We start from the raw sequence: 26,767 nt of genomic DNA on the forward strand, positions 1-26,767 counted from the left end.
ACAACTGCCTTTATAAGTTAAAAGTATCGGTGCTGGTATCGCCAATGCTGGGCCTGTATTTACTTGGTATCAGATCAATACCAAAGTTAGCTACATAATCAGTATCAATTTGAGATTTAAAGGAGGTCTGAGCAGTCTGTTGGTTTCTGCAAACAGAAACTGGGTAAATGTAAGAAAAAAATGAAAATAGAAACTAAAACAATTTTTTGAACTCAAATAAATAATTTTAGAGAAAATATCCTTAGTTTTAGGATGTGCTAATTTAGTAAGATTTTCTATCATGACTGCATGACTGTGAGTCAAATGCTTTCAGTAAGTTATGTGATTTGTTGCAATGGCTGTGGGGATTTTCCTTAAAATAATACTTCAAAAGACTAAAAGTAACACTGAAATGAATAAAAACTCATTTAAAACGAAACATTTTCAAACAATAAGAAGGAAACTGAAACAAGCAAAGCCACTCTGACATTAAACTGAATTCAAAACAAAAATTAAAAACAAAACAAAAATAAAAACTAGAGTAGAAAATACAAATTCAATAACACCTGCTGTGGGCGAAACTTCCAGAGAGGCAGAAAAAGTCTGCTTAATACTTCTAACTGAAAATGAATTTGATGAGTTTATAAATGGTCCAACCCAGAGAAGCTTTAGAAATTGAATAAATGCAAAATAAAATAAAAAATAAATAAAAACAAAAGAGAATTTTTATGGTTTCGTATAGTTTTGCTAAAACTGTGTGAGATTCATACTACTACTGCTCATGTTTCGCTAAAATTAAAACCTGACACCAGTTTTCTTTATGCAAACAGAAGTAAAGCGAAATTAAAAATGTTTTTCCCTCCTGAATGAAAACCAGTGCTGAATCCCTCCTGCTTGAACTGCAAACAGGGAGAAGCTCCCATCGGTGTTGCATGCCTTATAGCTTCTGATGTTTCATCTTGGAGAACAGACATAAATAAAGATGCAGCACAGAAAGTGTACACACAGCCCGCCTTTATTTTGAACAAACATTAGCCAAGCAATCATGTAGCATAGACGATGTCATCAAGTTATGCTGTTTTTCTGAACCTTCCTTTTATTTTGCGTAAGGCTTCAACAAATAGATTGCATTAACAAGGGTGTCTGCATAAATATAACATGACATACTTTGATAAAACCTCCCAGTCTTCTATCTCTTTTTCACGGAGCCACTCTTCTTGTCCGACTTTGACTTTTTCGCGTCTTTCTTTCCTTTTGACAGATTCTCGTAAACGTCCTCTTTGTTTCTGGAAAGAGACGAAGAGAAAGCTGATTAGTGATTTCATCCTAGCCGCCAAGACTGATTAAACACAGATCTGTGAGAAACGCATCAGAGAGAGTGGAGAGATTAATGAAGGTCACGCTGCATGAGAAACGTTTAAACAATCCATCACTCAAAGCTGCAGGCCATCTATTCAGCTCTCCAAGTGGGTCAAAGTTTACAGCGTTACAGTGAACCGGCCAATGTGTGTCTGCTTTCTCCTAATAATTAAGTTCATTAAAAGCCTCGTCCAGTATGAGCATCTCATAGTCCAGAGGTCACAACAGACAACAGGTAAACAATATGACTTCATTCATTCACACAGTGCAAAATGTAAAAAAAACATTTTTTACACTTTTTTACACCTACATCCATTAAAAGTCCTCTTTGCATTAAGTCATCATGATGGCTGAAAGCAGCTTTTAGCAGGATACTTGTGCTTCAAGCTCATAAAGCAGGATGTAGCAAATGTAGGATCCAGTGTTTTTGGAGTTTGACCAAGTGGCCAGTGCAGTAGAGCCAAAAAACTGCACTTTCTCAAACAGCCACTTGGGGCTGGGTTCTAAAGTGTTATGAGGGGCAAAAAGCTCAATGTGAGGCTTCAGAAGAGTGTCTGTGTCCATCTTTTATACACAACCTGTGTTTGACTAATAGTCAGATCAGCTGCTTTGATCTTTAATCGTTCCTTCTTAAACTTGTCTTTGGACTTAACGCTAAAGACCAAATCAGCTGAATTCTACTTTTATTTTCTCTTTACAGGTATTGAGGCGCGCTACTACATCTATGAATCATCTACGAAAAAACAAGATTGTGGAAAGTCTTTTATGGCTCCAGAGAGAGCTCTGAAACCGGCCTGAAAAAAACCCCAACAAATAAAAAGGTCAAAGGTCTACTGATGTCGACTGAAAACTAAACAAGTGTTTCTCTCATTAGTATTTTTACATTGCAGAGATTTTATCTCCATGAGGTTAGCACCTGTCCTTTTTTGCACTACCTACACAGGGAACTACACAATATTTAAATAATGAAATATTTGGGTCGAGCCCTGCCTATTTCTCGATTTCCTCTCTGTATCTTTTCTAACATAATAAAAAAAAAAAAGGCCAAAATTGCCACAAAAAATCTTTCAAAAGTAAAATTCTTTCTAATTTCCTCTTGTACTGATGTCCCTTTATTAAATTAAAATGAATCAATCTGTTTTTCTAAGAATATTTAAACACATAAATCTGATTTTAATTGGTTAATTAATTGGTTTAACTGGTTTAAACTAGAGTACGAACTACTCGCCGATAGCTCCCCACGTTAATGAAACAAGACTGTAAATCAGTTCTTCCTCCAGAAACTGCAGACATGAACCCGAAGACGGATCGTGTTTTTAAACAAAAATAGGGTGGCAGTGTGAGATTTAGAGGAACAACGTGAGTGCATTCGGGACACTCGATTCACAATCACACACACAGAGTCACTCACTTTGACACCACTCTGCCCGCTGGTTGGTGTTTGATTTGGAGATTTCCATACTCGGTCTCGGTTTCCTGAGGAAGAGAGAGGCAAAGACGTTTCACAAGTGACTGAGAAAGAATTAGTCAAACAGGGAGTGAGGTCACGTTGCTGGATCAGTCTGCGTGGTCGACTGTTTTCGCGTCTTTGGGTCAACGTTCATCTTTCATGAGGGACTCTGATAACTTATCATTCTGCTGGCATTGAACTGCTCCGCTGTAGTGTTTAAATCAATGATGAAATGAGCCAACACTCATTCACAGCCTCTTTTCTATGTTTCCCAATTTTAAACTATATTTGAGCCACAGTGACTAGATTCTCTGCTCCTCTCACCATTGAGGCGGAGTCTTTGGCCTTGGCGATCTGTATGTACTCAGCCACAGCCAGGTAGATGAATTTGTACTGGGCCTCAGTCTGCACCATACCGGAGCGCTGCTCTCGCACCATCTGAATGTATTTCGCAATGTCAATATCAATGTCCAGACCTGCAATGAAAGGGAAGTGAAAAAAAGGAAGGGGGTGAACGGAGGCACAGCAACAAAGAGTAAAACACGTCGAATGGTTTCATTTTTACTTGACTGATTTATCAAGAACATATTTCTTTACTGTATTGTTACCTAAAGTATCAATGGTCTCGATGATCATGTCAATTACCACGATTGTGCCCGTTCGACCAATACCAGCACTGCAAAAATCACAAAAGAAGCAAAGTTAATCTCACCCACGGAGACAAACAGGTCAGAAATTTGGACCAGAAAAGAAAGCACAAATGGATTAATGATGCAAAGTCCATTAAGTGTTCTAGTAAGCGGCGATACTGAACCAACATGTGCAACAGTAAGATCTCTTCTAAGTGCAATACAAACATCAATAACAATGTGCTTTGAGAAGTACTTACCAACTTCCCAATTTCTTAGTCTGTCACTTTCATGTTTCAGATCATCAAACAGATTTTATTATTAGACAAAGACAACCCAAGTAAACACAAAATGCTGTTTTATTAAGTGGAAAAAAGAGATCCAAACCACCAAGCCCCTTTGTGAAAAACTAGTTTTGCCACCTTTGGCAGCAAAAACTGCAATCAAGCATTTGCAATAACTGTCAATGATTATTTCAGATCGCTGTGGAGGAATTTTGCCCCACTCTTCTCTAGAGAATTGTTTTAATTCAGCCACAGTGGAAGAGGTTTGAGCATGAAACAGTTGTTTAGGTTATGCCAAAGCGTCTTAATCCGATTTAAGTTCAGATTTTAACAAGGCCACTCCAAAACTATTGTTCCTTTCTTGCTTTCTTTTGTTTTTGAGACACTGAGAGGTGGACTTGTTGGTGTGTTTCCAATATTTGTAGTGCTGCATAACCTGACAGCGACTGAGCTTTAGGACACAAACTGATGGCCGGACACACTCTGCTTCAGGATTTTCTGGTAGAGAGCAGAATTCATGGTTCCATCAACTGCAGCAAGTCATGCAGGTCCATCACACTATCAGTACCATGTTTGACTGCTGATATGATGTTCTTTATATTAGTTGCTGTGTAAGTTTGTAACAGGATTCAGCTTTTGTCTCAGTCTGTCCACAGAATATTTCTCCGATTACATTTTCACACAGGCAGCACTGACCTAGAGGCAGTTACACTCACAGCTCAGTGAGATGCCAACAGGCTCGCATTACTCAATCAATACTGGTGCTTACCATGTGCAACACGTGCAACATTTATCATCTAATATCTGGCTTACATACAGCAAAACCCAATGCAAAGCTAAAATTGGTCATAAATCAAAGTAATGCACACCATAATAGTAGTGAACGCTGGGAAGGGACTGGCATAAGAGGACTAAAATCAATGCAAATCTATTCAGTAGTTATTGAGACGTTTCTCCAAGAACCACAAATGTCAGCCTCATGATGCTGCAAGAGAAAAACTCATCTTGTCACAGCACCATTAATGCCAATTATAAACTTCCCGACAAAAACAGGGCACAGATAGCTCAGTAGGTAGAGTGGTCGCTCCATGATGGGAAGGTCAGGGGCTTGAATCCACTTAACAGCTACCCTGAGGTACCCCTGAGCAAGGCGTCGTCCCTACACATTGCTCCCTGGGTGCTAGATTGGTGGCAGCCTGCTGCTTCACTGAGTGAATGGATTAAATGCAGAGAGAAATTTGTCCCCACAGGGATCAATAAAGTATACATTATTATTATGTTGTTTCTGAATCACTAGTCACAAATCTATATTTATTTCTCTCTAAAGAAAAAATACACATGCAACCATTTGTGAATATTTTTTAAGCCATTTTGTTTTTGCAGAGCCTCATGAGAATCATACAATTTTGATCCTGTTACTGGATTACTATATCCAGTGATCTGAACAAATGGCTCATTTGTGACTCATCCACGGCCCTGTGCAGGGGAAAGTGCACAGGATTTTACAACTAAACTTACACTTTTACTAGTTTGAAATATGTAAAACTACAAAAAAACAAACAAACAAGTTGTTTCAAAAAAAAAAACAAGAAAGGCCAGGATGAAGCTTTAAAACAAAATTAAAATCAAGTGTTAAAATCATTTGTTATTAATTATTAATCAGAAAAATATTTTCTAAATCAATAGGTTTGTCTAGGAAATGTCAGAAATGTGGACTTGATGCTATATTATTAGCTGATGAGATAGGCACTCCCAAATAACCAATCTGAGAGTAGGAGAGATTTTAAAAAATTAATTTAAAGTCTTTACTTGTTTTCATTTGAAAATATTCTATATTTATACATTATCAGGCAAAAATCTAAGTGAAGGAAACATCATGCTGTTGCATGCAGAGTCCTGTGTTGGGTAAAGTATTAAATTCTTCATACTTCATTTTTTAAACATGTCTGTATCGTTCAAAAATGCTAACACGGGGATCACATAATCACTTGACCGACATCCAAAATCTCTTTAAGGAAGCACAAGCAGCCTCAGCATCTTTTAAATCACACTGGGAAAATTCCAGTAGGATAAACTGTCAGTAAACTTGAAGCCTTTTGTTTAGTTACTACTAATCTTAATCCAGAAAATGTGCTTGTTTTAATCTTAAACCTCTAAGTATTATCACCTAATTAAGGATTATGAAACCCAGCACTTTGCAAAAAAAAAGAAAAGAAACAGTGTTGCTTTGATATGTCTACTGTATTTAAAATGCAGATGTTTTCCACATCACTTGTTTAAAGTAGAAAGGATTTGAGAAGTGAAATATTCAGTGAAGAGTGTGGGTTGCAGCTGTTAGGTACCTGCAGTGGACGATCATGGGACCGGCGTTAGGAAATTCAGCCTGTTTAGAGTTCACTTGAGTGAGGAAGCCGAGGACACCGCTTGATTCCTGAGGGACGCCGTGATCTGGCCAGCTGAGGTACTGGTAGTGCCACACTTTGCGAACATGTTTTGGCTAAGAATGGGGGGGGGGGGGAACAAGAAAGGTCAAAACCTGGAGAAATCATTAGGTGTGCAGAGATGAGGAACCACAGTGAGGTGAGAGTTTGGTGTTTGTAGGTCACCTGGTCCAGGGGTGCGATCTCCAGGACTCGGATTTTATAATCACCAGCTTCCCTCTCTAGCTCGCAGCTCACCACGTAGCGGCCCACCTCCTTAGTTGAGTGGAGCTCAGGCCAGTATGGAACGCATTTATTCTGCACAAAAATGAAAAATAACTTCACCTTAAGCGTCACTTCAAAATCAACTAACATCTCAGGCTTTTTAAAAATCATGGTTGTCTTTCCAATTATAGTAAAAAATTTTTTCTGTGCTTCCACTTTTAACTTAAAAGCCATGCAGACAACTATTTAAAGTAGTTTCGCGCTGATCATTGTTTACCAGTCTTCTCTCGAAGGACAAACGAGGGTTACTTTAAGAGGGAAGTAGTCAGATGACGCATGCTTTTGAAGTGTTTTCACACATGAGCATAAATGGACCGTGTCGGGAGACGCAGGTCAGGGTGATGTATGAAGGTGGCTTTTCTCACACATAGCACACAACAGGAAATTGTTGGCTTCAGCCACTTTCTCACGCCCAAGATTTTTTTTTTTTTTTGGGGGGGGGGGGGGGGGGGGGGTAAGGGATAAAACATGGCGACCAATCACACTGTGAATTCACTCAGTAGGTTAAAGGCTTAAGATCAGGGCAGCATGGTAAGTGTGAAAACCACTTACAAATGTTGGATTTAAGTTGTCAGTCAGTTGTCTAGCACCTAACATGCACACAGCAGCTAATATGTGAGAGCTGGATAATCAGTGTATTTTACATCAAAAGCCACATACACATAATGTTAAGTGGCACAGACCAATGAAACTATTACCTCATACTATTAAAAATACCCTCCAAATTTGTCTCTTTTCTTTCAGCTTAATGATACACAATAATTAATTACTTGTAAATAATTGTTTGTTTTAGCTAATTACTTTGGGACATGATAGGCACAGATAAAAGTCCAAAATTTCTCCTTCTTTATAATTTTCACATTACAATCACACTGAACTGTCTGGCCGCTCATTTCCGGCTCTTGGGCCTTATGTTTGACACCTCTACTATAGATCATCAGTTTTACAGGTTCCAGCCAACAACACGCAACAGGTGTGAAACACAAACAGGAATCAGCACACTATAAAAAACTGAAATAAATGTATTAGAGTATAATTAAATGTCTACCAGTCACTTTATTAGGTATATCTGTTCAAACACCTGTAACCCCAAATGCTTTGACCTGATAGGAAGGCAACAGATAAACCTCATAAAAACCTCATTACAACGCAGGCATGAAGAAGGGCATCTCTGAATCTGTAACATGTTGAACTTTGAAACAGATGGGCTACAGCAGCAGAAGACCACACTGAGTGTTGCTTCTGTCAACTAAGATCAGGAAATTGAGGCTATGATTCACACACGCTCACCAAAATTAGACTGGAAGGCTGGAAAAACTTTGTTTGGTCTGATGAGTCTTAATTTTCTGCTGCATCATTTGGATTGTAGGGTCAGAATTTGATGTAAAAAAACAAAAAAACAAAAAACACGAATCCATGGATCCATCCTGCGTTTTCATCATCAATTCAGACTGATTGGTGGTATAACTGTGTGGGGGACATTTTCTTGTCACACTCTCGCCCCCTTAGTACCAATTCAGCATTCAGCACAAGCTACCTGAGTATTGCTACTGAACATGTCCATCCCTTGACCAGAGTGCAGTGTTCTCAAACTAGTTTCCTAAGATGACAGTAAGCTCTCGGTACTCCAATGGCCTCCACAGTGCTCCGCGTAGAGCACATTTGGGATACAGTGGGACAGGAGATTCACATAATGCAGACAAATCTGCAGCAACTGTGTGATGCTTTCATGCCAATGTGGATCAAAATGTCTGAGGATCTAGCACCAATCTATGAAATGAAGACTTAAGGCCATTTTGAAGGCAAAACCCGATGCTCAAATTAAGCGTTTAAGGATGTCCTGATCAGCTCACAAATTCATTCAAAAAGCACAAAAAAAAAACAACCTCAAAACAAAAATGTAAAAGTCCCTAATCTGCTTTTATTTTATTATATTAATTATTCTGATACTTTTCGATAGATTGGTAACATGTCCAGGGTGTACCCTGCCTCCAGCCCAACTGTGACCCTGTATTGGATAAGTGGAAAAAAAGGATGCATGGATGTTGCTATACTGACCCGTCCTTTCTCGACCTCTCTTGTTGTCATCACGATCACGCTGGTCCTCTCTTGCCATACCATCTGCCAGAAATCATTAACTGTTGTTGCTAGACACCCCTGAGTGGCAATGTAAACTTTCTGATCTTCGGATTCCTGCAGTTTGTTCTGCAAACACAGAGCGAATCAATGCACACTCGGAACCAAGAAAGACTTCAAAGCAACAAATATCACAGTTTTCTTCTGTGTCTTTGTCACGCTGTGTTTCTATGAGCTCAGTGGCTTTGGATTCTTACTTTCACATAGTTGCCGTTGATGTAATCTGAACCCACAACATTGGGATCACTGTCCTCCAAGATGACCCTGGTGTCATTGACTTGTGAGAGGAAAAAAGTGGAAAGAAGTTCATTGAGAAACAGTGGGAAAGTTAGCTCTGTGTTGATTTCTTTAATTCAGAGAATAATAATGATAAAATAAAAATGCGCTCACATGGAAGTATGTTCTTGTATCTGTTTTTGCTCTTGTTTTCAGGTCTTTGGCCCTCATCTCTGCTCTTTTTCACCTTTGCCTCCAACTTTTGAAGAGCCTGGCAGGAGAGAGGATGACAGCGTGATGCCTGCTGTGACCTGTGCAGTATGCTCCATATACAAACCAACGCATGTTACAGTTTTATACTAACACGAAATGATAACAACAGCTGTTTTCACAGAAAAATGAGGTCAGCAGAAGGCCTGAACATGTCCTTTCTCACATGTAGCATACAAAAGGACATGTTAATCTAGCCTAGGCTACACCCACTTTGTCAATAATAACCCATTAACTCATGTCCTGTACTGCAGTCCTGGACATGAGTTCATAAATGTATCTACAGGAATTAATGTTTGTCCATTTTTACATTTTTTTTGGATGACCCTTCCTCCCCAAAAGACACAAATCCATCTACGTATGGTGATCTTTATGCACCATCAGTCACATGACTGACATGGGCCGCTTACTAGAGTGACAGCATGCTACAAACAAATGTCTTTTTCCTTGCACAGACAGAAAAGGATTACTTGGAATGGGAATAGTTTTCTTTTCTTTTCCTTTAGTTTCCCATGCGTACTTTGTCACTGGCCTCTTGCATGTTTATTACATTCTTAGTCATTTAAAAATGACTAAGGTTTTTCATACTACACCAATGTAATTAAGTCGTGGCTAAACAATTAACTGACAAAAGGTTTCTGTTTTTTCACTATCTAACATAAAAAGTTTTGGGTTTCTAGTGAATTCACAATTAAAAACACGAAAATAGAACATTTTCTGTGAATTAACAAAAAAGTTCTGTTTTATAACTACAGGGACAGTCTGGACATGAGCTACTGCTTTTACACATTCATTTTATCATGTTCAAAAAATTAAATATACTGCTGAAACTGCAATGTTAAAATACCTCATGGATCAAAGTGGGCCGTGTGCGGTCCACGATGATTTCACCACTATAGGAGAAACTTGAAGGATAAGTTTAGTTCTCCAGAAAATCCTTTGAACTGATTTTTCGATTAAAATGTTCTTTTGTAAAAGAATTTCTGACTCTGGTTTTGGAAATTAGTTTACAATCTTTCCATTAAGTATTTACATTTTAATGAAATAATGAAATAAAGCCACGAGGGTTTAAATTTACTAATATTCTTTACCTGGTTTGACAAGTAAATCAACAGAAGTTCAAAATGAATCGATGAAAAGAAAAGAAACACTTAAATGTTCTGCTTGTGTGGTGATCAAAGCTGCAAATGAAGCTTTGAATGCCCCATATTTAGTGTATTCTCCAACCACAAGATGGTAGCATACTGCCTGTACAGTTGTTTAGACCCCACAAGGAAGTAAAATACCAAAGCCTGATGGCAATTTCTGTTGGTTTATAAAATGCTGATGTGTGGTCTATTTTATGCTAATGCTTTGTGTGAAACAGCAATAAGTTTGGATTAAATCTTACGTCGAATTCCTCCCAGAAGCCCGCCTTGCTCTTCTCTCCCTCGCCATCCTGCTGCTTCTGTGTGGTCTGGTCCAGCTGTTTCACTCTGCTGTCAATATCTGCTGCGTTCACTCTAGTGGAATAATACGGCTGAGGGAGGGAAGGAAAATTTTATATTAGAGATTAAAGGAAATAAGAAGCCAATGAGCGCGTTACACATCGTCATAATTAAGACAAACGCAAACAAGTGAGTAATGTTTCCTATCTGTGGGCTGTGCTGCTCGTCTTTTAAAATAATTTACAAAGAAGACATCCTGCCCTCGTTTTATAAGATTCAAACATGGTTTCATGTGACATTTACCTCAGACATCACTCACACTTTTAGAGTTTCTGGTCTATTGACATAATTTGTCTATAGTTTATCTCACCTGTTTGAGGTAAACCCAGTTTCCAGAGATCTCCTCAATGCCTTTGCGTTTGTAGTGCTCCACCAAGTCTGTCAGCGTGTCAAACATGTCTGAGCCTCCGATGGTATACCTGTCACTCTGCACACACCAATCATGTCAACGACAACAACAACAAAAAAAGTTTCAAAGACGGCCAAGTGAAAACCCACAATTAAAGACAAAGCAAAATTGGAGTTCAGTCAGACAACCCGAGCTTAAAATGTTTAGAGTTTAACATCTAGGCTCCAAACTCTTTCATATTTCAAATATGACACATAAAGTTATGTGTCATAAATATAACACATAAATTGGGAAGTGATGAGTAGATATTGCCCCGAAACCTGCAGGTGGATCCTGGGGCAGTGTTTGACATGTCAAAGGGAGACATGGGAAATTCTGCAGAAATTCTGTGAATAGGTCACCAAATTGAGATGGCCTGTATGGTACAAGACGGTATAAGAGTGTAGAATAGGTGTGTATTAAGGAGCATACGCGATTCAATCCAAAGTAAATAAGAAAGGTTTTGGTACAAAAGAGCTGTCAGAGAGCATCCCTCTGTGACATGCACATGCAAACAATATTCAAAGCATGTCTACAAAAATGCGTCAATGCTAGACTGCCCAAAATTCTCAGTTTTACAGTTGCTACAAAGCCGATTTCCTCAGGCAGCGAGCAACCTTCTGCAGCAGCCGACGATTCAGAGCAGTGTGGCCGGCAAACTCGCCTGATCTCTGCCACGTGCTTGTGAAAAGCCCCTTTGTGACCCCACCACTAATCTTATATTAATCTTGTTAACCCCAGCAGTGCACAAAACATGTAACCAATTTAAATGCAGGCCGAGGAGTGTTTTCTGTGAGGTGTGCCGTGGTTAAAAATAACATGCAAAGGCCCTGATAGTGACCAATGGCGGAAAGACACAATCTATGAAAATGAGTCGGCCATGTGAGACGTTTTTGTGAGTATCATTGGCAGTTGTTTGCTGTGGCTGTGTAAACAAAGACTGATATCAGGATAAGGTTGGGTTTCATCTGTTTGTCTATTTCCACTAAAACATGACACTGCTTTTTTCTTTTTTTTTATTTCATCAGTAGCTGAAGTATGAGAAAAAAGTCTTTTATTACATAAGAAGGGGAAATGAGACCTAAAACCTTTTTTCAACGTGAGTTGCACATATACGGGAATGTCCCTCAGTATTTTTGTGATGGGACGCAGTTTCAAGGTCTCTTGTTTCTGTACGTTTACACTAAGACAGTGATAAAGAAAAACAATACCCTGGTTTCATGCATTCGTATTTGCCACTGAAACATGCATGGCACCCACCTGGCACATTATCTTTATGTGCGAGACCCTCTTTCCTCCGCTTTTGCTGATCTCGTCCGTCAGAACAGAGAGGACAAAGTCTCCAGGTTTGGACAGCGACTCTCTGACCAGGAAGGTCCCTGGCTCGTCTTTCACAGAGAGCAGCTTCTCGGCGTTGGGCCCTGACAGGTGACCGTGGTACCACCTGAGACACATGCACACTTGTTTAATATTAAAATGGCAACTTGTGTCTCCTGCAGATTTTTGGCTTGTGAGCACTGCAAGATAACTTTGACATTTTAGACACAAAAATAAAAAACAAAAAAAACCTCCTTCTTACTGCTTTCTACACGTGAGCTAAGAACCGGTAGCGCCATGGGTGCTGCATTAAAGGCATTCAAGCCTGAGCGGTTGTCAGAGAGACACTGATGTGGTTCACTGGGCTGTTATGCGTACCGTACAGTAAAATAGAAATAGAAAGCCACAACAGAATCGGGAGAATTAGAGGAGTTATAAACAGCGAGAGAAAATACACAGATGTTGCCGTTATAGAGCAGGTCAAGTGTATTTTTATGTCCAACACTTACTTCGTGTGTGTGTGTGTGTGTGTGTGTGTGTGTGTGTGTGTGTGTGTGTGTGTGTGTGTGTGTGTGTGTCAGTGCATGCTCAGTCAGGCTGGGCTGTGACTTAATTTTAGGCACAGTTCTCGATTTCTTCGTCTAAACTTCCTGCATTGCGGTCGGAAAATTTCTGATGACAGATTTCGTGGCTGAAGAGGACAAAGTATTTATAGACTCCCCCCGGTTTATCATCCACAGATAAGTACGCTTTGTTTTTTTTTTCTTCTTTTTTTGTGTGTTGCAAGTAGTTTTTGCATGCTTTTAATAATTCCCTTCTTTCTTTTTTTCAAGATTTACTTCTTTGCCAAATCACACAGCATGCTTTGACAAAGAAAAATAAATAGAGACTGCACCTGGTGATTTTTATTTAAGGCAGTGTGCAAGAAAAACAGCAAAGACAGAAAAAAAGAGGTCGTTTTGGCTCCGTTTTACAGACGCTGTGCAGCAGAAAACAGCAGCTGTGCGTGTGAGTGGTCAAAATTTTTTTTAGCACAGTTTAAATATGCATGTGTTGTGTGAGGTTGAACATGATAATTGTCCTCAGAGCACTTTTGTCCTTTTTCTAGGAAGCGTTAAGCTTCTAGGTAAATAGGAACTCTCATATAAAGAGGACTGCATCACAATGCAACCTGGTGAGGTAACTGTGCTCTGCAAAGAGCCGAGAGAGAGTTCGGGTTAGATGAGGAAGATAGCAAGTGAGTGAGCAAGAACATGATGGAGTGTGCAATAGAGGAAGGCAAAGCAGGGTCTGGCCATTGCTTTCAAAAGTGTCAAAACTTAAAGTTTCCAACCGCAGCAACAAAAGGGAAGTTAGACAACCGACAGAGAGAGAAGGACGGGGAGGGAGGGGGGGCACAGGGTAGAGCATCTAGTTTGGGTGAAACACACCATAATACACACATACAGAAAGCAGTGTCCTCCTTGAGTCATAAAAGGAGTCAAAGTGTACAACTTTACCACTACAAGTTGGACATTAACCCACTTTAAGCAGCCTAGAGTCGCACAATGTTTCCAGCTTGGAGGAATATACCGTCAATTAGCCGCCACCTCTAGCAGCAATGTCATAGCGTTCAAAAGCCTGCGCATATAAGCTCTAAGAATATATATATGCAAGCTTTCTGATGTTGTTTTTGTCAAACAATACATAGATTAAGATTTGGATGTGTATAGCAGAAGGGCAGATTGTCCTTTGATGTGAACGCAGACAAAGACGTTAGAAAATCTGTATCATCTGTGGCTATATTTAGCAGACACGTCAGACATCAGCAAGAATGAAATAACGGAAAAAAAGTGTTTTAGGAAGCAGCATGATAACTGCTACAAACTCTGCTACGCGACTAAAATTCCTGCATTTGAAAAAACATTTTTAGGTTAAATTTAAAAGCGGTCGTTTTAGTGAAGAACTACTCCTGTTACAGCAATGACTGCAATGCTGATTTGTAACCAAACCACTCAAAACTCAAGCGTTAAAAGGCAGGCTCTTCCTTATGCAGCTTCTCGTAACAAGATCCTCTCCAAACGGTTCGAAATGATATCCTCTATGAGTTCATTCCATCCTAAATAAAAATAAAAATCTTTATTTACATAAACTGTTTCAAATTATTCGTTAATATTTCTCTCAAAAAAATGGCTTTCGTGGACGATAATTGCTGGTTATTTTTTCCACATTCACTTACTTAAACTGCTCTGTTCTGGGAACAAAGATAAACAATGCTTCCGGCACTGCTGCGTAAAGTACTGACAGAATCTCTCGGATACATGGGTGCAAAGGTTAAAAATAAATCTACGCTATCAGAAGAGTCAAAGTCTGATATCACTGCATATTTAAATTCATGCCAGATATTGATTTCCCTTCTTTTTTTTTCTCTCTTTTTTTTTTGGCACCTCTGATTAAAAATAGAAGTAATTTTAGAGGGAATTCTGGTTGACTTTGATCTATTTCTATTAAGAGGAAAAAATAAAACCAGTGTTGCAATAATCTATTTATATGCAACAAACACACCACCTGAATGTTTGATCATCACTGTGCGTGTGATGCATGTCCGGAGCTGGGTTAAAAGTGTTTTTAAATACTTCTGGAGGAAGTAAAATGTTAAGCCGAACTAAAAATCTGAGCTCAAGAGAAGCCCTAGGAGATGATGTTTTTGGAGTCGATCATGGGTGAATACCCCACTTAAAACAGTGTCATGCAGCATTTAAAGCAAAACACGCAGAATATTTGATCATATGTCAGGATTATGGATTATGAATAATCAGGGAGGAAGGATGAGGTAAAATTTTTTGAGTCTTCTTAGTTTTTTGGGGCCCAAAGCCATATCCGATTGTTTTGAGGGAGCTACATTTTTTATATGTAACCTGTGGGGGTTTCTCTGAAGAAATACTTGAATTGCAAATAAAGTTTCCACCTGGAAAAGAATACATGCTGCTCGTATGTAATCCACAAGCTGCGGCAGGGGAGACTGGCGTAGGAATAAAGTCTCGACAGCTCGACAGCTCGACAGCTCGACAGCGTGGGCACTTGTTTTTACTGACTCATACGGTAAAAGAAAAGTTGCTATTACATATACATTTTTTTTAAAATTGGCCACAGATCAAAAGTGTTTCCCACAGAGGAAAAGATTAAAGCCGAAAGAAATATTGAAACAACAAATGATGCCTGTTATCCCAACTACAGAGGAAATATACCTGGTCACAGTTGACTATATTTGACTCAACCGCCTAACTAACCACTGTTTTAACTTAACCCGAAAGTGTAGGTGGAGCCAGCGCAGAGAGGCCGGTGACTGTGGGCCACATTAACCGGCTGGGGCTTGAACAGTGAACACAGAGCTGAGACGTAATGATGCACACACCTCTCTGTGGTGGGGTCGGAGCAGTTGAGGGGATATTTGAGCTCGATAACGGTGCCGTCCTTGTCCTGCAGGATGCCGTTCTCTGCCGTGTAGTAATCCACCAGCTCTGACAGCGTGGCAAACTTCTCACCGCCATATAAGTCATAGTAGTCTCCTGTATTTTGGATGCGGATGTGGGTCACCAGCTCACCCACCCTGAGAAGATAAGGCCACACCAACTAACCGTCAGTGTTTTCCTGGCATAAAACTTCCTGTTGACAGTGTGTAATAAAAATTGACCTGCACAACAAATTTTATGTCGTTTTTATCTGTCAAAAAAAAAAAAAGATCAAGGGCGCTCGGCCCACAAATTACTCAACCACAATCTCACAGAGCATTTCACAGATTCTGCAGCCAACAGTGCTGTATAGTACCTGTGTGTGTGTCAGTGCATGCTCAGTCAGGCTGGGCTGTGACTTCACTTTAACACATGGTGTATATATTTTGTATTCTCTGGTTGCCTGAGTAGTAAAGACTTTTCTAGATATATTGTGTTTCCTGTTATCACTTTGGACCAGGAATCTTGCCAAAGTCTTTTTCTTTTTGCATTTAACAAGACTTTGGCTTCAAGAAATAAATACCCTTTAACATCGACTGAATTTAGGCTTGGGACAAAATTTTAAACTGTTATCTTGGCACTGGAGCAACTGGATGTTACCGTTTCGTGTCTATTCAGTGTAAAGGCTCCAATCTGCAAGACGTGTCTAAGATGGAAAAAGAAACCTGTGTAACTAAAATGTGTTTTTAAAATATCCTCCGATGGTGGTTAATGGGTTTAATGTACTTTGACTTGGTAAATGAGAGGAGCTGTGGTTTTGATCACCAACCTTCAACCCAAAAAAGACAAAAGCGCCAAAAGTGTTTTTTTTTTAACGTGTAAAAACTGGACGATGGTTTCTGAAATATAAAAAAGCTACAATTTATTCCATCTTTTTGTCTCTTAAACAACAGATTTTACCCCTCGGATCATCAGTGAACAGATGTTTTATGTCATTTCAGCTTTCAGGATTATGAAACTGACCTACATGGTAGCTTTACTTTAAGACCTGCTTATAGGAAATGACCACTGACACACTGCAAAAGCATCTACAGAAATATTGTCTTTGGAAAAAGTTCTGACATGTGACCTTCACAAGTGTGAGTGTATCACACTTCTACTGCACAGTCACAACATAAGCCAACACTGTGAAACAAGGTTTTGCTACTCAGGATGATTATTTCAGGTATCAGATATATTTATCTGTACTATTTTAACAGGAATAAAATGGTAATTTACAATTCACAGTTTGACTTTGTCACGATCACAAAGTGTGGCGGGTGCTTTCATTTACACCTGCAGTACATGGAGTCCTCAAATATTCAGCATCTCTTTTTGTATTTAAAAAGAAAAAGACAAAAAATAGAGAAATACTTTATATTGTAGGAATTTAGGGATTTAAAGAAGCTGGGAATGCAGGAATCCAATTTTTGCGCTGGGGGTATCTTGAGATGAATCATGCACATCAAGCACGAGCTTTAAAATTCACAAAATCAAACAAAGATTTTGGGTGCTCTATTACCTTACAGACAGGGAGAAATCGCCAACATTTTTCTTACTGGGCCGAGCCAAAAAGCTGCCATGAATGCCTCGAGTCTTGAGTATCTCCTCGGCCTGCAGGCCTGTGATATCTCTGTGGAACCATCTGCATAGACATAAATATAGTGTGTAAAACATAGAAATGCACTCAATGCGAAGCCGCCACAAAAGACTTTACGAGATTAATGTCGTATGCATATTAACACGCAAGTAACTGTGCACAGGATCGCCGCGAGTATAAGGTAAACTGATTAAAAACACACACACAAAAACGCAAAATCGCTGCACATCCTCACAGAAACTTTGAGGCTGATCTCACCGGTCTACAAAAAGAAAAAGAAAAACTTAGTTCAGCCTTTCGAACACCAATTTTAGCACATCTCTGATCTAATTGCTGCAAACTTCTGTTACTATTTTTTAGATATTTTTAGATTATGCCAATTTTACAGTTAATATGTTATGGTTCACAGTCAAAACGGCAGTTTTTGCTGTGCATGCATATTAATCACGTTTACAGACTTTAATCTTGATCAGAAAATGCAAAATTACTTTTTCCGCTCATTCTCGTTATCATTTACTATTAAACAGGACATAATGACATCTGTTTAAACGTTTCAATAAGGCATTTCAGAATGGAATAAAACAGCAGCAGAAATATTGATACTATGCAGCACATCTGTCCAAATATAACCCACAAATCCACAAACTCTCCGGACCAAAACGGTGTTTGTCATTTGTTTGCTTTAAAGGTGTGATACACGTTGGCTAACACTCTGTGGCTAACCACAAAAAAAATTCAACAGACCTAACGTTGCTTTTTAAAGATTTTATGCACATTAGATTAAAAATGCTTTTCTTTTTAAAAAAAAAACAGCAAGAACATTTTGAATGTCGCTGCATCAGGAAAAGTCACCTCACCAGCTCACTGCAAGAGCATGGTACAAAAACGGGCCCCAGAAATGTTGGAGAATCCTAACTTTGGGTTTTTCGCGACAAATACGGTGAACTAGAATTAGTCAAGTTTGAATACATCACTGTCAAAAGGGTAGGGTGTATTCAAGGTTCATAAAACTACACTCACAGATAATTTTAAAAAACCCAACTTGTTTTAAATGATTACATTTTCCATTTTAATCAAGGAAATCTTTAACTTTGGGATGCCAAAAGTGATCTTTATATGGGAATGGGTTGAAAAGGAGAACATCTGTAATACTGTTACCAATACACACTAGTGGCAGCTCATGCAAAGGGAACGTGATACAGAACCACTAAAGAAGGCAAGTGTTGAGGCTAACAGGTGTTTTACTCAAAGCTCTGAACTTAAACATCATCTATGACACATTTTTTTAGAACAAACAGACAAGACAAGGCAACCACATGATAGGGGAAGAGAGCAGGACGAGTCGGCAGCTGGAGAACGACACAGGAGGAAGAATGGAAAGAGAGAAGTTGTCTTTACGGCTCGCACAAAACACAAAGAACACGACCAGAGCTGGCTAACAGAGTACTACAGTGTCCAGCGGGGGACTGACTCACCGAACCATGTTGTCTCGTCAACGTTTCTGGGACCAAAGAGAAGAAGAAGAGCGATTGGTGAGCAGGAGCCGCTTGTACCTGTGTCACATGTGTAAACTCAGAAGTATACGTTTCTTCTTTTTTTCAAATCACTAATCTAAGACAAAAACTAGCCTTCCTCACTTCACGGTCGCTAAAACTGAAATTAAGTCTGGTTCATTCGTGTGCGTTTACTCTTTAACTTACTTACTCGACTTCAGACACCGACATTTCCCATCTAATGTTAACCTCTGCATAAGGCCACATTCACAAAACAACCATCAGCCCATGCCATTCTCCTCCATCTACTCTTGCCTCCACCCTCTTCCTACATCCTACTCCCCTCAGTCTCAGTAGGAAAACAGGTAAACACTTACTCTCCTCGGCTTCCTCGGCAAACAAGTGACACTCAACAAGACGTACAGACTGTATACGTCTGCCTCTCCTCCTCTCTGTCGATCTCTCTCGCGCTCCTCTTCCTTCCTTTTTACGTCTCCTTTCACAAAATAGTGAAAGCAAGACAGGAACCAAAATAGCTGACAGGCCGGAATTCCTCCACCAGATAGAGACTTTTTTAGACGACAACCACAACAGCAACCAAAAAAAAAAAAAAAAACTTGTTACATTTGACAACGGTGTCGTTTTAAGCTATGAACATGTGCCCTCTGGCGCTCCATCGCTTAGTTTTCTGTGCAGACCTCGACAAAAACGGCAGCAGGCGAGATTCAAACGGTTCCATTCGGCAGCGAATCACAAGCCAGAGCGACACACCAGTAATTCCAGCTCAGTTACAGGAATAAAACATCCACCAAATAGGCAGTTTGAGCTTCTCGTGCCAGCGTGAACAAGCCCGCACTTTGTCTCTCACTAAGCATTTGCAAAGCTTTTCCCCTCTGCCTGCCCACCTGTCTGCAACCACTGTTGACTGTTTGTGCTTTACTTCCAGGTGTGTATATAACACACAAAGGTCAGAGTCACAGATCGCTTCCTCATTCACAGTTTAACCTTCCCCCCTCGGTGTGCAGAAATGTTTATACATAACTGTGTGTGTGTGTGTGTGTGTGTGTGTGCGCACATGTGCTGCTTTCAGCTGCAAGCGTGAGCGCCTTTCATTATCAGACTACAGAGGCAGAAGCACCAAACCCGAAGCTGAAAACTGGCATTAGGCAAATAATTTAATGCCACATGTTTATCTTTGCTCCATAATTTTCAAGGAGAGGCCAGGTTTCTTGCAATGCAACACAGACACACATAAGAAATGTCTGGCTACTCTGCAAACACATGAAAAAAAAATGTTAAAGAACCACAGATAATCTGAATCTAACTTGCATGTCATATTTACCTATAACAGGCTTGAGAAGGCAAATTTGAATTCAAAATATTTAATTCCTTTTCCCAAGAATATATACCCATGGGCCATGCTGAAGTGTGAAATCAATTCTAACGGTCTTAATTTAAGATCGTTACAGATAAATTTGCAAAGCTGACAGTGAAGCTGTGCTTAAACTCTGGGTGAAAAAAAAAAAGTTAAGACAAAGTGGAAGAAACTGCAACATATAGTTCACCTCACCCCCCCTATAGACACACACACACACTCTCTCTGTCTTGCGCACACACACACACACACACACACACACACACACACACACACACACACACACACACACAGAGCCCTGCAGGTGCTGCTGGTCGTGGTTAACACAAGCTATTGCAGTTTGCATTATTCTGCGCTGAGGTTCTCATGTTTAACAGTTGAAGCTGGCTTCCCCATCTAACATCACAAAGCTTCAGTTCTCAGGCTGGGGGACACAGGCAGAAATGTGCACACACACTTTGTCTTTGTACCGCCTCAGAGTGACAACAAGGATGTTTCCCAGATTTGGTCAGTCTGCTGAGTGTTGCAATGCATCGGTATGTTGCAATGCATCAAACTGTTTCTGTTTAGAGGAATTTACAGTACACGCACTTCTGCTCTGTTCATTAAAGGCCTGAAGAGCGAAGATAATATTAGTGATTGGTGACAGTTATTTTGTTATTTTAGCCTCACAATCACAACTTCTTTGTTTCTAAATGTGAAGAGTTGTTCCTCTCTGTTTTTGTATGTTTCAAACTAAATGCCACCGCTTTGATTGGGGAACAGTCAGGCAGCATTTAGGCTGCATTTCCTACCAATTATTGCTTTGAGCTTTTGCCTTTAGTGCTGCTTTAATTCTTAGTGGCTTAGACTCAACAAGGTTCTGGAAAAATTCCTCAGAGATTTTGGTCCATATTGATCTGACAGCATCACACAGTTGCTGCAGCTTTGTCAGCTGCTCACCCATGATGTGAACCTCTCGTTCCAACACATCCCAAAGGTGCTCTATTGGATTGAGACATGGTGACTGTGGAGGCCATTTGAGTACAGAAAACTCATTGCCACGCTCAAGAAACCAGTTGTGAGCTTTGTGACATGGCACATTATCCTGCTGGAAGCCGACATCAGAAGACGGGCACACTGGTCATAAAGGTCAGCAACAACACTCAGGTAAGCTATGCTGTTCATGCTCACTTGGTATTAAGGGTCCAAAGTGTGCCAAGAATCATCCCTCACATCTTTACACCACAACAGCCACTTTAAATGTTGATACAAAGCACGATGGATCCATGCTATTGTGCTGTTTACACCCAATTCTGACGATATCATCTGAATTTTGCAGCAGACTCATCGCATGAGGCGACATTTTTCTAATATTTCATTGTCATTAACAGTGCATTTAGGTGTAAACTGTGTGAGCAGCACCTGGTTGTAAAGGCCAGAATGCAGTTTTCAAAGTTTCCAAAGCGAACTTTGGTAGATGATGCTTGGGCAATGTGTTGTAGATATGGATGAAAGGTTTCTCATCAGTACCAAGAAAAGCAACACTTTTTAAGCCTCAACAACACAAAGCAGATGGAAAATATCAGCAGGTACTGAAAAGGCTCAGAAAAGAAAAAAGAGAAAAAAAGAGAGAGAAAAAAATTTCATTGTCTGGTTTTTGTGACCCCATGTAAATCATAGCCTCAGTGTCCTGTTCTTAGTTGACAGGAGTGGGAACTGGGTGTGGCCTTCTGCTGCTGTAGCCTATCTGCTTCAAACCATGTTCAAAGTCAATTAAATCATCTTTCTTCCTCGTTCTGATGCTCAGTTTGAACTTTAGCAGGTCATCTTCACCACATCTACATATAAACCTAATAAACTGAGCTGCTGCATTAAGAATTAATTAGACAGGTTAAGAAAGTGTCTGGTGAGTGTATGCGTAGACCTTTTAATTTCCATATGCGTGTTACCTGATTTACTAAAAAAAAGTACTTAAAAAAAAGGAAAAGAAAATAGGCAAATCCCAATTGGACATCTTCGGATATTTTCCAAGATTTATGAACCAATGTTTATTTTCTATAGGCATTTATTACCCTTTATCTAACCAGGAAGTGATACTCTTGAAATAAAGAATCTCTTTTGTGAGAGTGTCATGCATCCATACAGGCAGGTTAAGGCAGGTTTTTCAATGTAAAGTAGAGAAAACCTGCACGACTATGGTAGAAAATGCAAACTCCATACAGAAGTAATGAAAGCACAAGTGACAGGTAATGGACTAAAGTGAGCAAATGCTTGAATACATTCGATCTGCATTCAGAACTACACTGAATTATGACCCACATTCTCTTCAGCCAAGTCCAGAAGCCTGAGTTCAGTTATAAAGCTGCCACACAACATTTAAATCTTGCAACTACAATTCAAGACCCGTTAAATACTCAAGATATTTCTCATATACTCTAACCTTTGCAGATCTGCTTTCAGGTACAATGCACCACAAAGACTGAAGGAAATCCAAACTGTCCTAAAACTACAGACTTTCACTCTCCTCGGGGATCTTGGAGCTTTATTACCTGTTTTTTTTGGTTTGTTTTTTTTGTTCCTCCTGCTCATAATTTCCTGCTGTGTTTACAGTCAAAGAGTCAAACCTTAGATACTGATCTGTATGTGAAGGTTTACGGTACACATCAGCTTTTAGATGTCCCCCACTGATGGAAATCTCAGTAATAAGAAGGCTAACCTGCCACTTTTCATATCCTCCCTGGTGAATTTGATGTCGGTCCACCGAGTTAATGTGATCCGTGAATTAAGGTTTGACTCTCATCATCCAATGGAGCATAAACTGAGTGCCATCAGGACGCTACAACACAGAGCGAACACCATCCCCACAGACGCAGCGGCCAGGGAAGTAGAAGAACATCACATCAAGGAGGCCCTGAGTAAATGTGGTTATCCCAGCTGGACATTTGTCAAAGCTGGGAAGGCGCCTAAAGAAAGCTTCAGCCGATTCAGGAGAGAAGGACAACCGCCGCCTAAGCAAAAACCTGCAGTTATCCCGTATGTGTCAGGAGTATCGGATCAGTTGAGACTCTGTCTCTGTGGCTTTTAAACCTCAAAACACGCTGCGCCAAAAACTGGTCCACCCCAAGGATCAAACAGAGTAACATAGTGTACGCTGTTAAGTGCCGGGAGGATTGCAGGATTTATACATCGGGGAAACCAAACAACCTCAGTGGTCTAATCAGCGGGTGTTGATCAATGGTCACGAGAATTTGCATAATTACGATGAAGGAACTGACCACCCGGCCCATTGTTCCTTCACTGGGCTGGTTTCAGTCATTATGCAAATGAACTGTTTATAAAATGCAGTCAGCTGAGACTGAAGAAGTCACTTGGATGAGTGACAAAACGTTTCTTCCACTGAAAAACGCTACGTGAGATGAACAGAATCAACTTATGGAGTGCCACTGTGATATTTTTAATCATAAATATGCCACCTGCCATTAATTTGTCGACTTCTCCGACAGCTTTTTGTAGTTTTCATAGGACCATGCCCCTTTGCACTGCTTCCAAGCACTTTGCTTTCTATTGTGTGCCTTTCTCTTGTTTTGTGTGTGTGTGTGTGTATGTATATATATATATATATATATATATATATATATATATATATATATATATATATATATATCTTCTGTTTGCCATTTATTCCTAATTTATTTATTTTTTTACTATTTGTTTTTGCACCCGCGAGATGGCGTGGAGCACCTATAATTTCGTTGTACATGTACAGTAATAGTAAAGAGCTAATCTATCTATCGACCAATGTGGCAATTTTTTAAACATTGTAATCTCTGACTTTACTGTAACTTTTCACTTAGAATTATCACATTTTACTATTCTATTGTGAACTAGCAAGTCTGTTTACGCAAATACTGTTTACGCAATTTATGTACTGTTTCCGCAAATACTCATAAAAATGATGAAAAACTATAATTAATTACATTAGGACAGCTCAGAATATCTGTCATGGATTAGGGGACCCGTATAGCTATAATAACCACAAATAAAGCCATTAAAAAAGCATTCTTGTATAATTTTTTTTTTTAAAGTCAGTAATTTTATCTGTTAACTCTGCTTGGTCGTTTGAGGGTTAAACATATCCTCCAAAGTCTTCAAAGAGACAAAAGAACAGACAAAGCATAAAAAGTAAAGTAGCAGCAGTAGAAACAGGCAACAACGAAGCTCAATGACAAAAAAAAAAGTATTGCAAAGCAGCAGCAGAAAAAGAAATATTTGTCACATATGCACAAGAAACTTACCCACAAGACATTATGTGGACTCTCCTCTTTGCACTAAGCCTAGATTAGTCTGTACGAGGAAGTGATGGTGGGGTAAATCCCGAAGTCAATATTCCTCCGTCTCGGATCAGAGTAAAACTCACAGAAAGCATCAGGTTACTTTAACATTCTGCTCATGAATTTTGAGCGCAAGTTAAATCCCCTTTTCCTTACACCCAGTCAGGCTCAAGTTTAGCCTTCCTCTCTGGCTCACTCTCTTTCATGATAAGATATCAGGCTTCATTACCGGCCCAGTAACCCTCCCGCCCTGTAATTTACTCCAATTTTCTTAATTAGGATTCTATCTGTGGGAGAAAATGTGCCTGTTCCTGTCCCTTCTTCTTTGCTCTTCCTCTAACAAACTCTTCCATATACAAATTCTCTCGGGTTTTTCCGCCTCGCTGCATTTGCTTCCATGTAAATTCCAATTTGTCTTTCCAGGTTTGCATGCAAATTATGGCATGCTTTGTGTGCGAGAACAGTATCAGGCTGTTCTGAACGTGTACTTTTTTGTGCATGCAAGCGTGAGAAATTAAAGAAAAACCTGCCTTAATGGAAGTTTTTAACGCCCCTTTATAAAAAACAAAAACAAAAAAATGGTGTCATGTATTGATATGGCTATGTCTTAAGGTGATGACCTTTGAACCGGATGTTGTTGTCGGAAGGAAGCCCCGTTAAGTGGCTAGTTGTAAGATGGACAGTGTTCAATAAAGCAACATAAAGACCGTGCTTTATGTCCTGATTCAATTCAGAGTGCTCTGCCTAATTTATTAATAAGGTGAGCATACAACAATGGCGACGAGGACGACACGGACCTGGATTTGTTTTTGTGAGAAGTAGACCCAGCGGCGGCACGGTGTTAGCGAAAAAAAAAACTTGTGGGCTAACATGGAAAAGTCGGGTATTCAACCGTTCGCCTGCTACACGGATCCAGCTACGCTCGGACCGAGATGGACGTGCTGATTAACATCCTTCGAGTTGTTTGCTGATGGGAAAGGTCTTATTTTGACGGATGATGCTACAGACGCGATCATACAGCGGAGACGCGCTCTTCTACTGCACATGGCCGGACAGGACGTGCAGGACGTCTTCTCCACTCTACCACAGACGGGAGAGGCAAAGGATTACAGCGCTGCGGTGACTGCGCTCAACACTTACTTTGTTCCTCAAGTGAATGCAGCATACGCACGCCAAACTTTCCACAAATTGTCCCAAACACCAGGTGAGACTGTGCAACAATTTTGTACACGTTTGAGGCGAGCTGCAAAAGACTGTGACTTTCAAGCTGACAATGATAACCAGATACGGGACGCTATCCTGAGTAAATGCACTTCTGAATATGTACGGAGAAAGCTGCTTGAGGAGGGTCCAGGCTTAACTCTTCTTATTGTATTCTAATTTTTGCCTCATAACTTTTGCACTGTCCACTTCCTGCTGTGACAAAACAAATTTCCCACGTGTGGGACTAATAAAGGTTATCTTATCTTAACTCTAAATCGCACGTTAGAGGTGGCTTCACACTGTGAACGTGTGGAGGAGCAGATGGCGGCGATGAGCGTCACCGGGGAAAAGAAAGGAGAGGACACGGTCAGCCGGATTTTTACAGCAAAGAAAGAGAAGAACAACAGACCAAAAGGAAAAATGAAAGATGATAATAAAACAGAAAGACAGTGTTACAGGTGTGGTTATACTGACCACATGGGCAAAGATCCCAAATGCCCAGCACGAGGACAAACATGTCACAAGTGTAATGGTAAGGACCACTTTTCAAAAATGTGTCGTACAAAAAGACAAAAGAAACAAAATGTGAATGCTGTTGAACAAGATGATTATGCATTTACTGTAAATGATGATAATATACCTGAGAAACTTACCTTTTCTGTTGGGGGAATAGAGTTGAAAATGTTAGTTGACTCTGGAGCTACAAGTAATGTGATGGGAGAAAACATATGGGAAAAGCTAAAAGCTGAAAAGATAAAATGTCGCTCATATGTACCCAAAGAGCAGAGGAATTTATATGCATATTCCTCAGCACAGGCACTCACGGTTAAAGGCGCATTCAGATGTGAAATCAAGATTGGTGACAGGACTGAAGAGGCTGAATTTATTGTGATTAGAGGTAATGGTGAACCACTCCTGGGGAAAAAGACTGCCATAAAGTTAGGAGTGTTGAAAATAGGTGAAAATGTGGCGGCTGTCACAGATTTAAAGCACACTCTTAAAGAAAAGTATCCAAAACTGTTCAAAGGAGTAGGAAAGCTAAACACCAAACAGATCAGCCTGTACATTGATCCAAATGTGAAACCAGTAGCAC

General features: G+C 39.9%; 1 protein-coding gene across 3 annotated transcripts; it reads right to left on the reverse strand.

The window, feature by feature from the left end:
* Nucleotides 1-971: 971 nt before the first annotated feature.
* ptpn6 (protein tyrosine phosphatase non-receptor type 6) lies at nucleotides 972-25,217 on the reverse strand. 3 transcript variants are annotated; one of them, XM_026184326.1, is made up of 16 exons: nucleotides 19,161-19,725; nucleotides 18,766-18,791; nucleotides 17,213-17,335; nucleotides 15,615-15,809; nucleotides 12,164-12,347; nucleotides 10,826-10,942; nucleotides 10,419-10,547; nucleotides 8,933-9,029; nucleotides 8,740-8,819; nucleotides 8,465-8,611; nucleotides 6,308-6,439; nucleotides 6,044-6,198; nucleotides 3,397-3,464; nucleotides 3,113-3,264; nucleotides 2,750-2,814; nucleotides 972-1,265 (listed from the first exon to the last, which is right to left on the reverse strand). In XM_026184326.1, exons 2-16 carry the CDS (start codon nucleotides 18,771-18,773, stop codon nucleotides 1,169-1,171), a joined length of 1,749 nt encoding a protein of 582 aa, XP_026040111.1. In that variant the 5' UTR covers nucleotides 18,774-18,791; nucleotides 19,161-19,725; the 3' UTR covers nucleotides 972-1,168. The 3 variants fall into 3 exon arrangements, with proteins under 3 accessions (XP_026040111.1, XP_026040110.1, XP_026040109.1); XM_026184325.1 differs by having other exon boundaries at nucleotides 18,766-18,843; XM_026184324.1 differs by lacking the exons at nucleotides 18,766-18,791; nucleotides 19,161-19,725 and adding an exon at nucleotides 24,436-25,217.
* Between the last annotated feature and the right edge of the window lie 1,550 nt (nucleotides 25,218-26,767).

The sequence above is a fragment of the Astatotilapia calliptera genome, chromosome 11 (assembly GCF_900246225.1).
Source record: "Astatotilapia calliptera chromosome 11, fAstCal1.2, whole genome shotgun sequence".
In the NCBI taxonomy this organism is placed as follows: Eukaryota; Metazoa; Chordata; class Actinopteri; order Cichliformes; family Cichlidae; genus Astatotilapia; species Astatotilapia calliptera.

What these genes read in the sequence shown, in the direction of transcription:
- ptpn6 (XM_026184324.1), bottom strand. An exon ending in AGATCGCACCCCTGGACCAG is followed by an intron (nt 6,199 to 6,307) that starts GTGACCTACAAA and finishes CCCCATTCTTAG; the next exon opens with CCAAAACATGTTCGCAAAGT. An exon ending in CCAAAGACTCCGCCTCAATG is followed by an intron (nt 2,815 to 3,112) that starts GTGAGAGGAGCA and finishes TCTCTTCCTCAG; the next exon opens with GAAACCGAGACCGAGTATGG.